This window comes from Sminthopsis crassicaudata, chromosome 6, assembly GCF_048593235.1.
Source record: "Sminthopsis crassicaudata isolate SCR6 chromosome 6, ASM4859323v1, whole genome shotgun sequence".
NCBI lineage: Eukaryota > Metazoa > Chordata > Mammalia > Dasyuromorphia > Dasyuridae > Sminthopsis > Sminthopsis crassicaudata.
This window is the reverse complement of record NC_133622.1, coordinates 138,548,407-138,563,609: the sequence shown is the minus strand read 5'-3', so window position 1 is coordinate 138,563,609 and position 15,203 is coordinate 138,548,407. Positions and strand designations below refer to the sequence as shown.

Genomic DNA, 15,203 nt, shown 5'->3' with positions numbered 1-15,203 from the left:
AGCATATAAGCTGGGACAAATTCAGCCAGATTTATTCACTCTATCTCATACCACTGTGGTGGCTGGCCTGTCCTCCTAAAGAACTGGACACTAATGTTGTACTCATTAACTGAGAAACATTTAGTATTGGCTAAGAAATAGACTATTTAATCAGTGAAATAGTTAAGTTCACAGGACAAAATAGTCAATAACTACAGCAACATGGTGTTTGAAAAACCCAAAGACCCCAACTTTTGGGATAAGAATTCACCATTTGACAAAAACTGCTTGGAAAATTGGAAATGCGTATGACAGAAACTAGGCATGGATAAGTCTTAACACTGTTAAGATAACACTTAACACTGTATACCAAGATAAGATCAAAATGGGTTCATGATTTAGGCATAAAGAATGAGATTATAAATAAATTGGAAGAACATAGGATAGGTTACCTCTCAGACTTATGGAGGAGGAAGGAATTTGTGAGCAAAGAAGAGCTAAAGATCACTATTGATCACAAAATAGAAAATTTTGATTACATCAAGTTAAAAAGGTTTTGTAAAAACAAAACTAATGCAGACAATATTAGAAGGGAAGCAATAAACTGGGAAAACATTTTTATTGTTTAAGGTTCTGATAAAGGCCTCATTTCCAAATTATATAGAGAACTGACTCTAATTTATAAGAAATCAAGCCATTCTCCAATTGATAAATGGTCAAAGGATATGAACAGACAATTTTCAGATGAAGAAATTGAAACTATTTCTACTCATATGAAAAGGTGTTCTAAATCATTATTGATCAGAGAAATGAAAATTAAGACAACTCTGAGATAGCACTATATACTTCTCAGATTGGCTAAGATGACAGGAAAAGATAATAACGAATGTTGGAGGGGATGTGGGAAAACTGGGACACTGATACATTGTTGGTGGAACTGTGAACGAATCCAACCATTCCGGAGAGCAGTTTGGAACTATACTCAAAAAGTTATTAAACTGTGATCCAGCAGTGTTACTACTGGGCTTATATCCTAAAGAGATATTAAAGAAGGGAAAGGGACCTGTATATGCCAAAATATTTGTGGCAGCCCTTTTCATAGTGGATAGAAACTGGAAATTGAATGGATGCCCATCAATTGGAGAATGGTTGGGTAAATTATGGTATATGAATGTTGTGGAATATTATTGTTCTATAAGAAATGACCATCAGGATGAATACAGACAGGCTTGGAGAGATACACTTCAACAACAATACTATATGAGGATCAATTCTGATGGAATTGGCTCTCTTCAACAATGAGAGAATCCAATTCAGTTCCAATTGATCAGTGATGAACAGAACCAGCTACACTCAGTGAAAAAAACACTGGGAAATTAGTGTGGACTGCTTACATTTTTGTTTTTCTTCCCAGGTTATTTTTACTTTTCTAAATCTGATTTTTCTTGTGCAACAAGAGAACTATATAAATATGTACATATATACTGTATTTAAGATATACTTTAATATGTTTAACATGTATGAGATTGCCTGCCATCTAGAGGAAGGGGTAGCAGGAAGGAAGGGAAAAGTTGGAACAGAAGTGATTGCAAGAGTCAATGTTGAAAAATTATCCATGCATATGTTCTGTCAATAAAAAGCTATAATAATAAAAAATAAAAATAAAACTATTTTGATATTTAAAAAAATATGTTGTTAGCAAACAAAGCTTTGTTTCTTTTTGAGGAATAAATGTCACAGAGGTTAAAATGGGTAGGGATTTCTTCCCCTTCTGGTTTTTAAGAGATGCGTATGTACAACTTGTAGATCCAATGGTTATGAACACTTATATTGCTGGTCTGTTTGCCAGGAATCAAAAATTTGTACTTCTCCTTCCCTGTCTGCCATTAGCATTGACTTGACTTCTCCAAACACTTCCCCACCGCCCAAAACAACTTATTGTTCAATAATAGCTCTGAGATAGACTTCTCCAAAGTTCCTTTTATGTTGGTATTTTTTCAATGAAGAATTCTGGAGTTTTCTTTGACTTTCTTCAAAGTCATGATAACTTTATGAAAAAATATGAAACAACTTATGCTCAATGTATGAGTGTCGACCCTCACTAAACTTTTCCTGTTTTTAAACAAAATGAAGCATTTTCATTGGGTTTATAAGTACTTTGTTTTGGGTAGTTTGAAAGCTCTTGTATTTAGTTGCCAATGGAAACCCATGTATTGCCTGAATTACCATAACTTTTTATGAAAATATCTTGAATAAATCTGCATATAATCTGGGGGAGGGAGATAGAGAATGAACTTAGAGAAGAAAATGCTCTAAGATGTCAGGGTAGGGATTTTCCTATCCTGTGGTAGGGAGTGAGATAGATCTGCCTCAAATGTCCACAGATTAGGTTTGGTAAAGGTAAAAAAAAACACAAGGGTAGGTAACTAGAATGTGAGAGTTAGAAGGGATCCCAAGGCCCTCTAGTCCAGCCTGTACTTAAACAAGAATTCTACGTAACATTTATCTAACAATTTCCAACTCTTGCTTGAAAACCTCCAGTGAGTGGAAAATTGAGGCAAACCACCCCCAGACAAAGATGGCTCTGTGACATTTCTTCTCTGTCTGAAAGTTGGAAGCATACTTCCTCAGTGGTCCTCTGGAGTATTATTAGTCATTTCAATGATTAGGGTTCATGTGTTTCAAGACAGTTCATTTTCCTAATGTTACAAGTTGTATGACCCTGGACAAGACATTGATTTCTGCTTTCCTGTTTTCTCAAGTATAAAACAAGACTAATAATAGCTGTCTTGCAAAGTTTTACAAGAAGATATTTGCAAAAGGAAAAAAAAAAAAAAAACCTGGCACAGAGTAGATCCTATATAAAAATGTCTATTCTCTTATTTCTTCCCTTTTATGATTTCTTAGACCCCTTGGGCAGTCTGGTGATACCTATGGATCCTTTATCAGAATTATGTTTTTAAATTTTAAAAAATGTATATGATTATACCAGTTCCTGTAAATTCCAGGTGAAGAATGCCTACCCTAATGTGTTAGGAAATCTTTCCTAAGTCTGTCTCTGTCACCCATTGTTTCTGGTTCTTCCTTTAGAGGTCAAACAGACTAAGTCTGATCTTGTTTCCATGTGATAATACTTGAAAATAGCTATAATTTCTTCTCTAAGAATTATCTTTTCAAAGGGAAAGGGACTCACATGTGCAAAAATGTTTGTGGCAGTCCTTTTTGTAGTGGCTAGAAACTGGAAACTGAATGGATGCCCATCAATTGGAGAATGGATGAACAAATTGTGGTACATGAATATTAAGAAATGTAAGAAATGACCAGCAGGATGATTTCAGAGAGATGTGGAGAAACTTACATGAATTGATGTTAAGTGAAATGAGCAGAACCAGGAGATCATTATATACTTCAACAACAATACTATATGATGATCAATTCTGATGGATGTGGCTCTCTTCAACAATGAAATGATTCAAACCAGTTCTAACTGTTCAGTAATGAAGAGAATCAGCTACACCCAGAGAAAGAACTATGGGAAATGAGTGTGGACCACAACATAGTATTTCCACTCTTTCTGTTGTTTGCTTGAATTTTTGTTTTCCCCCTCAAGTTTTTTTTTTTGTTTTGTTTTGTTTTTGTTTTTTTACTTCTAGATCTGATTTTTCTTGTGTAGCAAGATGACTGTATAAAAATAGTTACACAAATATTGTATTTAACATATACTTTAACATATTTAACATGTATTGGACTATCTGCCATCTAGGGGAGGAGGTGGGGGGAAGGAAGGGAAAAGTTGGAATAGAAGGTTTTGCAAGGGTCAATGTTGAAAAATTACCCATGCATATGTTTTGTAAATAAAAAGCTATAATAATAATAATAATAATAAAAATTATCTTTTCCAGTCCCTTCTTTAGATCCTCCTACAGATGAACTCAAAACTCTTTACTTTATTCCTGTTGGATACACTTTGCAGTTGTTAAATGTCTTTCCTAAAATGTGGTGCCCACAGCTGAACTCAATATAATCTTATGCACCTCCCCTACCTAATGCTAGACCACACACTATTCTTATTATGGCTTAGAATAAATTGAATAAATTCAATTTCTTGGCTGATATATCATATAGACCATTAAAAGACCATTAAAAACCTCATATCTTTCTTAGATGAATTGACATCTGACTACATCCCCTTTTAATCTCATACAAATGAATTTGATTTTTTTGGATACAAGTGTAATATTTTAACATTTGTCCCTATTAAGTTTCACCCAAACATGTGGGTATGTATTCCTTCCAATTTTGATTTTTTTCCCCTCACATTAAGCTTTAGAATAAAAAGAAAAAAAGGAACAAAAATTAAAGCTCAATCTCTTCCATCTCATCAGTGCAAGAAATAGAGATAATCAAAAGAGGTATTTCTGACACTGCCATTATTGCTATTTAATTGTTTCCAACTCTTTGTGATCCCATTTGGGGTTTTCTTGGCAAAGAAATTGTAGTGCTTTGCCATTTGCTTCTCCATTCTCTGGCTGGACCAAAACAATACTGAAAAAAGCCTCTGAACATCTTTTGTTAGAACATAAACTGGACAAGGTTCTAAATCAATAAAACAGATATTTACTTCTCGTTCCTTCTGTCCTTCTGCCTTCTCTAACCAAGACGCTAAGGAACTTACTGTAAGGGTCATCATGTAATCCAAGTGGAGGTCTGAGACACCATAGATATAAAATATGCCATCATCTTCAAAGCCAACTGGCAACAGAGGGGAAAAAAAATGCTGAGCAAAGTAATGAAGCATTTTCCATTTGCCTCCATACTCTGAAAATAAAAAAGAAAAAGAAGTAAGAAAAAAGGGATTGCAAAAGGCCCTAGGAGATTTGCTCAAACAAATGAGAAGCAGCATAAATGAGAAGCTCAAAGCAAAAGAAAGATTTTTTTTAGATTTTCACTATATTTTTTACCATAGTACCAAATCAGAAGTAGAATCAATGTTCCACTTAACTGAAGATTGTTTCTAAGTTACATGTTTAGAACTTATAATACAATTTCTGATGGCAATCGATTGTCCATGTGATGGTTACATTCTCAGGCTGATATTTAATTCACTTAATGCCAGAATTACAATTCTATACTAATGGGATTATGAAGTTGAGACTCTGGAAGGGATCACGGAGTTCATACAATCTGAAATGAGGCCCAGAAAGGGAATATTACACAAGGAGTAACAAAACTTTCAATCACCTTTCCTTCCTGTAAAGACAATTCTGGACAAAAGAGTATTAGAAAGAAAATTCAGAATTTTCCCCTTGGGACCAGTGATTCCTCTCAATCCCTCCCCCACATGGAACTGGGGATCAGTCAGTCAAAAAGCATTTATTAAAGTATTTACTATTTGCCAGGCACTCTGTTAAGCAAGAAGGACACAGAACATGAGAACAGAAGGCCTCAAGTTGCAGGCCACTAATAATATTTCAACTCATCACCCAGTCATTTCTTCTTGGGATATCTCATGAACTGCTATGATGATGTCTCTCCCCTGCCTCTTCCTCCTTCATATGAAGTCTTTCCTAATTACTACTTAATACAATTAAGCAAGGATCTATTGTGCACCTACTTTATGCTATACATTCTATAGAACACTAATGATAAAGACAAAAATCAAACTGTCTTTGCCTTCAAGAAGTAAATAGAAACAACACAAACATACAGAAATATAAACACACACAAATTGAAGATAGTTTGAGGAGATAGGTGATTATAACCTGGTTAAAAAGGAACATGACAAATGTGGAAAAGCTTTGGAAAAACAGCCCCACTATTGGTGGGGCTGTGAATTGGTATGGCTAATTGGAACTATGCCCCAAAATTTATTAAACTGTGTATATTCTATGACCCAGTCACTACTAGACATGTTCCCTAAAGAACACAAAGAATGAGGCAAAAGAACTCACATGTTCAAAAATATTTATAACATATCTTTTTATGATAGTAAAAAAGAATTAGAAAATAAAGGGATATTCAATTGACAAATGGCTAAACAAATTATGGTATATATAAAATAAAATACTACTGTACTGTAAATAATAAGGAAGAGGATCATCTCAAAGAAAGTTGGGAAAAGGAAAGGTATGAATTGAGTCATAAAAGAAAGTAGGAGCTGAATTGAGGAAGAAATTCAGGTATGGAAAACAGTATACAAGAATATGGAGATAGAACATAAGGCAGGCACCGTATGTTAGGAAATATGATATACCAATCTGAAGTGCAAAGTGAATGGAGGAAGAAAATAATGTGTAAAAAGACTTCAAAGATAAGAAGGGGTCAGGTTGTGAAGAGATTCAAATGCCAAAGTGAGGAGTTTCTATTTGATCCTAGAGATAATAGGGGGATGTTGGTCAGATCTAAGCTTTATGAAAAAATCACTATGTGAAGGTTAGAATAAGGAAGGAAGCAACAGGGTATCTTAGAAGAATAGGATATTGAGAGGGAAGGAGGTGAGGTGACTGAGATAAGGCCAGGGATCAAGTCACAGAGTATGTCCCCTGTCACCAGCACAACTGCTTCTTCCTCTCTCCAAATCCACAACTTCTAAAGGGAGGAGGACCTCACTGCAAGAGGGATTAATCCTAGTGAGGTGCAAGAGAAGGAGCTAGAATTACTATGTTCTATTAATGAAGAAGATAAGCACTTCAAATAACTAAATCTTTGCTTTCAATATGGGACTGATGAAAGTAGTGATTTTTTTTTTGAAAGAAGCACATCCATAAACTCCAATAACATACATGAATTTTTTAAAAATCCCTTTAATAAGATTATGAAAGAATGCAGGAACATTAGTAATCATACATTATTATAGTCAGGTGTGAACTACCATATAGATGCTTTTTTTCTCCACCAGTACTAGTCAGCTGCAAAGCTGCTAAGCTACTGCAAAAAAATTGGACTTAATCTTGAAAAGGTTAATCTTTCTCTCTATTCTCTGTCTCTTTGTGTCTCTCTCTTCCTCCCTCCCTTCCTCCCTCCCTCCCTCCTTCTCTCTCTCTCTCTCTCTCTCTCTCTCTCTCTCTCTCTCTCTCTCTCTCTCTCTCTCTCTCTCTCTCTCTCTCTCTCTCTCTCTCTCTCTCTCTCTCTCTCTCTCTCTCTCTCTCTCTCTCTCTCTCTCTCTCTCTCTCTCTCTCTCTCTCTCTCTCTCTCTCACACACACACACACACACACACACAGAGTTTGAATTTGACAAAGACAATAAAGACCAGATGATGTAGACCCATCAAATTGTTAAACAGTATTATCTCAGTAGAAACACCTACTACAACTCTTCCCTGAGGTTAAAAAAAAAAAAAAAATCCAGAATGGAAGTTAGAAGACAAAACAGATGACAAAAAGAAACTTCCACAAGATTGGAAAGGGGTTGATATAGTTGAGTACTTAAACCAAACTTGTTCTAAAGATGATGAATAATGAAATAAACTTGATAAAACAAAAATACTACCTTTTAATGCAGTAAATTGGCATTAGCAACCTTCTTTCAGCACTCTTTTCTTGACTGGTGACAATTTATTATCCCTAAGTTTTGGTAAGTTTCCTAACTAATTCAATATTTGATTCCACAAATTGTGGATGGCCTTTCATTATTTTCCCCAGTTTGCCTTACAGAAATTTGCCACCAGAAAGGTCTGGGATATTTTCAAGAATCTGTTAAGTTTTATAAATTATCAAATGTGAAGACCACGTTAGCACCCTGGATACCTTAGAATCAGCTGGAGTCAGGATAAGCAAAAGTCCTTGGTCTTTAGTCTTGGGCTTTAGCAGTAGAAATGAAGGAGATGGACACAGGATCTCCACAACCTCACCTCTTTATCTCCCACAGAGAAGTTACTCTGGCTCGTCTTACTCCACTCCCTCCCACAATTCTCTGTATACACCAAATGATTGGGCCAGCACAGGATAGTGGGAAGGGCCATTTTCCAAGCATATTCTAATATAGTATTGTCCAACCAGTAATTAGCCTTACGTGCTCAGACCTCAATGCATTAACTCAAGAGTTTCAGCCCTTTACAATCAAATATAGAGACAAGTAAATAATGCTATACAATCAGTGTTAATATATATAATCTCATGGTAGAGTATGATATTTTAAGGAAATGTAAAGCCAATTAAAATAAATTTGCTTGTAAAACATACTCTTTTCAAGTTCTCTCCCCAATGGAATAAAATAATTAAAAATGAAGCTATTTAATAATAGGCTTGTCATTTTATTTAAAATCTTTAATTTGTTACTTTTCTTCCTTTACTTATGTTTAAATTGATTCAGAAAAAGTAGTGAGAAAGACAGAGGAAGATCTCTTAGATAGTTCACATTTGTATTTAATAATTTCCCCAAATCTACTTCTCCCTCCTTTTTTTTTTTTTTTTTTTTTTTTGCAAAGTCAGATGGGGGGACATCAGATGGGGGGGACCTGCTGTCCTCTCAAAGATAAATATGAATTATATTTTTCTTGATAGTGGTGTATTGAGAAGTATAATCGTAAGAGGTTTTCATGGTAAAAAGGCTACAGAAGAATAAAATTATTCTGCCAAATGTACTAGAAAGTATTTTGTGTAAATGTGCAATCTTATAGTTTTAAAAATTATATAGTTGCTATTGTTTTTGCTGTTGAAAACTTTAATTTCAAAAAATTCCTATTTATGTACCTTAAAAGAGATCATTATGATAATCCAAGGCCAGGAGAGAACCAGAGGAGGAGTCTTTATTTAATCCCTCCATTTAAAAAAAAAAAAATTATTTTTTCCTCCAATTACATGTCAAGACAATTTTTAGCATTCATTTTTATAAGATTTTGAATTCCAAAAGTTTTTCCCTTCTAACCAAAAATGGTAAGCAATTCCCTCTTCCAAAAATGGTAAGCAATTTAATATAGGCGATCATGTAAAAGATATTTCCATTTTAGTCAGAGTTCAAAAGGGGAAAAAAAAAAAAACAAACAAACATGGAAAAAGGATAATGCAAGTGAAAAAGATATGTTTTGATTTGCATTCAGAGTCCATTAGTTCTTTATCTAGATATGAACAGAATTTTCCTCTGGAAAGCCTTTGTACTTGTCTTGGATGACTGTGTTGCTGAGAAGAGTCTACTGAAGCCTCTTGCTAAAAACAGCCAGACTTATCCTTTAAGGACATCAGTCTGTTAGCTATGCTTAAGACAAATTGGAGAAAATAGAATCAGGAGGCGAGATGACAAATGAAGAGGCTACTGCAGTAGTGCAGGTCAAAGGCAATGAGAGTTTCCATCTCACCTCTTCTATATCATTTTTATCACATTCATAAAACCGCGAGATTTCTTATAATGGTATCAACTGTGAAACTCACCTAGAGAAGCCCAGGAAGGGGCCTGCCAGATATCATTCAACTGCCAATAAAGGGCCCCCATGGTATGGCCCTCACCATCTATTATTTCACTCTGGCTTCGTCGATAAAACTCTGTTTCTATCTTTACACAATGGGCCTGCATCACCTGATTTAAGAGAAGCAATAAAAGATATTCATTCCTATTTATCCACTTTTGGGTAAGTAACCCTAAGAGAAGACTGCCAAAGTAATGAAAGACAGCACTAAATTTAGTTCCTTGTAAGAGGCACCATGTAATTATGCCAATTTCATAATCATGTGTTTAACCCTGAAAGAATTATGAAAAGCAAATTCTTGCCTAATATAAACCTTTTTTTTTTTTGCCTGACCATGCATATTTGTTATCATTTTATCATTTGTCTTTCTTTTTTTCTACAAGATTAGAGAGAGGGGTAGTGTGAGGAAGATAGGAAGAGAAAAAAAAAAGTTTTTTTGTTAATTGAAAAAAGCAAATTTTGAAAAGCGAACTCTCAGATGCCATTAGGGAAATCATTTTTTTAAATTGCTGATATTTATACAATACGTTATAACTCACACAGTGCTTTAAAAAAAACATCTCATTTGATTCAAACAATATATTACCCTGTAAGGTACTACAAGGTATCACTTATTAAGCACACACACACACACACACACACACACACACACACACACACACACACACACACACACATATATATTTGTAATTTATGTGGCAATTACCGGGGATACAAAGTTGACAATCTTGCCCAAGGAAACAAAATGCACAAATATAGACATACAAATACAATTTAGATACAAAATAACTGAGTAGGGGGAAGAGAGTTTCTGGATAGGCATAGGAAAGGTTTCACATAGATACTTGAGCTGGGCCTTAGAGGCAAAGGGTGCATTCAGACTTAGCAAGCAACTTAATACAAAGGTATAGAGATGAACCATATAATAAGAAAGAGCATATATATGGAAGAGTAACAAGACCAGATTGGCTGTCTTTGTGAAGGGGAATAATGTGTAATAAGGCAGGAAAGGTGGGGACAGGAAGTAAAATGTTTCAGATAGGAGGTAAAATGTTTCAAATGCCTAACATTTATTTGTTCTTAGAGGTAATAGGGAGCTGTTGGAGTTTATGCAATAGAGTAACATTGTTAGGTATTACCTATTATCTATTTTACAGGTAAGGAAACTAAGGGTAAAAAAGGCAAAATAATTCACATGTTATTATCAAAAGTAGGATCTGAATGCACTTGATTCCATATCATTTTTTCCCCTATACTATACTACACTCTGTGATAATACTCAGGTAGTTCGTAATTGCCAAGTTTCTATAGGGAGAGAGGAGAATATATGAAGTTTCTAGCAACTTAGCTTACAGTGAAAAGTATCCTCGGCCCTAAATTTATGATCCTAGGAGTAGTCAAGAACTAAGCCCTCCAGTAGTATAATATAAGCTGCTTGAGGTAAGAGATTGTTTCACCTGGGTGAATTGTTTCAACACACTTTTTTTCCCCAAAAGAATCAAAATGTTTTAAGATATGCACAGCCTTATCTTAAGATAAGGACAGCAGCTTGCATAAGAAGATTAATAATTGCTTCTTGAATTGACCACCATACTTTACACTCTAAAAAGTTGGATCCTATGCCTAAGATCTAAGTCAACAGAAAAATACTTATTGTTGAAGTATATCAACCAAGTCACGAATCAATGAGAAGGCCAAGCTGGGTCTCAAACTTTCCTAGTATCTAATTTTTTTTTTATTAATCTTATAATTATAACATTTTTTTTGACAGTACATATGCATAGGTAATTTTTTTTACATTATCCCTTGTACTCCCTTCTCTTCCGAATTTTCCTCTCCTTCCCTCCAGCCCCTCCCCTAGATGGCAGGCATTCCCATATATATTAAATATGTTATAGTATATATACAATATATATGTGCAGAACCGAATTTTGTTGTTGTTGTTGCAAAGGAAAAATTGGATTCAGAAGGTAAAAATAACCTGGGAAGAAAAACAAAAATGCAAACAGTTTACAGTCCTTTCCCAGTGTTCATTCTCTGGGTGTAGCTGATTCTGTCCATCATTGATCAATTGGATCTGATTTAAATCTTCTCTTTGTTGAAGATAACCACTTCCACCAGAATACATCTTCATACAGTATTGTTGTTGAAGTGTATAATGATCTCCTGGTTCTGCTCATTTCATTCAGAATCAGTTCATGTAAGTCTCCCCAAGCCTCTCTGTATTCATCCTGCTGGTCATTTCTTACAGAACAATAATATTCCATAACATTCATATACCATAATTTACCCAACCATTCTCCAATTGATGGGCATCCATTCATTTTCCAGTTTCTAGCCACTACAAAAAGGGCAAACATTTTGGCACGTATAGGTCCCTTCCCCTTCTTTAGTATTTCTTTGGGATATAAGCCCATAGTAGCACCTTAGCATCTAAATTTACTCATAAAGTAGAAAGAGGTAAAATCTAGAATTCTGAATTAAGTACATTATAGTGGGAGGGGAGAAGAGGAGAGAGGAGAAAGGGAAAGAGGAAGGGAGAGAGAGAGAGAATATCTCAGTTTAATCCAGCATCCATAATCCACTATGCTACAAAAATATTTAAATTAATCTAGCCTAGTTATTACAAGAAACTCAGGTGTGATTAAGCTATGAAGAAGGAATGTTTGGGAAGAACAGTAAATCTTTACATAGCTCAGAGATAAAGGATAATATTCCTAGTTCCTCAAATTGAAGGATACTATTCTGGATATGGAGCAATAGAATAATACTAAATAATTTGCGCCCATGAACACCAATGGATAAATTCATCATAGGCATAACACTTCACATATATTGATTCTGTGGGAAAAACAAAAAGTATTTGAAACAATCCAAAGGCCAATTGCTACCACTATAGCAATTATAATGGGAAAGGTACCCTTTGGGTAAAATTTAGATAATAAATGCTTAAAACAGAGATCTCTCTACAAATAATTGAGATCACCAAAGAGTACTGCCTCGATACAAGCTCAGAGATATAAAGACTAGATACATTTAGTGAGAGCTTCAAGGTGCCCGATCTCTTAATTCGTCTTTAACAGGCTGAAGAGTGAAGGAGAGGAAAACTATGATACAGTGACACTGAACTTGAAGAAACCAAATTAAAATTTTTCAACATTTTAAATTTTACATGATATTTTCTTTTGTCTATCCCAAAGTAGTTAGGTGGTGCAAGTAAAATGAAATTTAAGACAGACAAATGAAAAGTCCCAGATTTTAATTAAACAAAATCAGAAACAGAAGGACAAGATAAGACCGTTAGAAGGCAAATCGCATGAACAAGACTGAGTATACAGGTAAGAACAAGGAGTCATCATGGAGTATTGTGGCAGTCACAAAGTGAAGGAAATCCTGGAACAGATTAAGATGAGGAGTCACATGTTCAGGCAAAGAAAGTAACAATCTTTCTTAGGCAATATACAAATCATAATAGTCTATTTTAGACAGGACCGGTAAATAATGCTGTACAAACAGAGATTAAAATAATGATGCACTAAAAACAATGATCTAAAAAAATAACAATTTACACTTAATAAATATTTTTTAATTCAATCAACTAAAGAAAGTTAGGGGTGTTTACTTGATGAAAAGACAAATAGGGGCAGCTAGATAGTGCAGTGGATAGAGCACCAGCTCTGAAGTCAGGAGGACCTGAGTTCAAATCTGACCTCAGATACTTAACACTTCCTAGCTGTGTGACCCTGGGCAAGTCACTTAACCCCAATTGCTCAGCAAAAAGAGAGAGAGAGAGAGAGAGAGAGAGAGAGAGAGAGAGAGAGAGAGAGAGAGAGAGAGAGAGCTGCATAAATAGTAATTGCTCATGGATGAGCCAAATCAATATAATAAAAATGACAATACTATCTAAATTAATTAACTTATTTAGTGTCATACCAGTCACACTAACAATGGATTAGTTTATAGAAATAGAAAAAGCAATAATGAAAATTCTTCTGCAGGGGAAAAAAAAAGGTCAAGAAACTCGAGAGAAAAAGATGGCAGAGGGGAGGAGGGGAAAGGGGAAAAGAAAGGGGCTCTAGAAGTACCAGACCTTAAACTATACTACACAACAGTAATAAGCAAAAATAATCTGGTACTGGTTAAAAAGCAGAGAAGTTAATCAGGAGAATAAATTATATATACAACTGACAGAAGCAAAAGAACTTGGCAGTCTAGTACTCAATAAACCCAAAGACCCCAATCAAAGATTCACTATCTGACAAAAAAATCTTGGGAAAACTGGACAGTAATCTGGCAAAAATTAAGTTTTGACCAACACCTTACACTGTATGCTGACATAAACTACAAATGTATATATGACCTAAATATAAAAGGTCACATCACAAATAAACTGGAGGAGGAAAGAGTTATCTTTTGGATCTATTGATAGGGGAAGATTTCATGAAAGAGATAGAATCATAGAATATAAAATGGACAATATAAATCACATAAAATTAAAGGTTTTATATATAACTTAAGGATTCGATAATTTGTTTGTTGGCAATATAAGCATTACTGATGGTTTGGAGAAGGCTGTTACTACATGACCTTCTTAAATTTTAAGTTTTATGGTTCTATATAATTTTATGTTCTGGATGTTTCTTTTTTGTAAATAGATTGACGTGATAGAAGCATGACCCTTGAAGTGAAAAGCAGTTAAAGGCTCTCTTCGTGAAGATTAAAAACTCCACTTTGACACAGAACTGAACTATATTATTCTCAAAGTTCAGGCTGAAAGATATTATAACAGGGAATCTGTTAGAGAACAGATATGGAAAGATATTTCATCATCCATGAGCCTAGAAAGAAGTTAATGGCTAAGAGAAAAAAATGAAATACAAGTGGGAGAGACCATGGTACCCTCCAGCAAAGAACAACTCATAAAATAGGAAAGGGCTGATGTGCCCCTGAAGAGCATTCTTTTTTTTTTTTTTTCCTGAAGAACATTCTTAAAAGAGGAAGCATGAGCATGAGATGTGAGATATAGATTTAAGTATAGGAAAGGTTTCTGCAGTGGGAAGATGCCTGTTAAGTATATCAGAGAGACAAATTAGCTTTATTGGGGCATAAGTAAGAGATAGAAGAGACCCTAGCCATGAAAGCTAATCCTCCTGTTTTACAAATGAAGAAGTTGAGACCCAAAGAAATTACATTTATCCAAGGTCACACAGAAGGTAGTTATAGCTATGATTAAAACCCAGGGCCTCAGATCCCAAAACCAGCACACTTCCCACCGTACCAAGCTGCCTATAGTCTTCATTACAGAAAGACAAATGTACCGAGAACATGTAACAATTCATATTTCTAATCGTTTTTTAAAGATTACAAAATGCCTCTTATTTTTTTCCCCAACAATTCTGTGAAAGAGGATGGTACAGTGGAAAAAATGCTGGATTTGGAGTTCACTCACAGCTCTGATACTTTCTACTTGTTCTTAAATTGTCTGGGCCCCTCATTTGTACAGAGAAAAGGATCAACTTCCATTTTATGTCACTTAAACAAATGAAGTTGTAATTTTTAAGTCATCATAATTTATTTTCATCCCAAATAGTTCAAAGCAAACCTAGGACTATAAAAATTCCAGGGTACCACTATTGACTTTAATTCATAGCAACATCTATTATTATCATATTGATAATTTTCTGGAACTGTCACCCAATAACCATTGTAACCATTGTAAATAATTCTATTTGTAAATTAGGTTTCTAATTATGTTGGAACAATGTTGGAACAAATTCGGAAAAGAACAAGTGATCCTGTCAAACCTTGACTGGGCATAGTGG

At 34.7% G+C, this 15,203-nt stretch overlaps 1 protein-coding gene across 1 annotated transcript in view; it reads right to left on the bottom strand.

Annotated features, from left to right (window-relative positions):
• The window catches only part of MANBA (mannosidase beta), a 126,203-nt gene that overhangs the window by 10,977 nt on the left and 100,023 nt on the right, over window positions 1–15,203 (bottom strand). Inside the window, 2 exon segments of the mRNA XM_074273780.1 lie at window positions 4,655–4,797; window positions 9,347–9,491. Of these exon segments, the coding sequence (XP_074129881.1) occupies window positions 4,655–4,797; window positions 9,347–9,491 (288 nt within the window).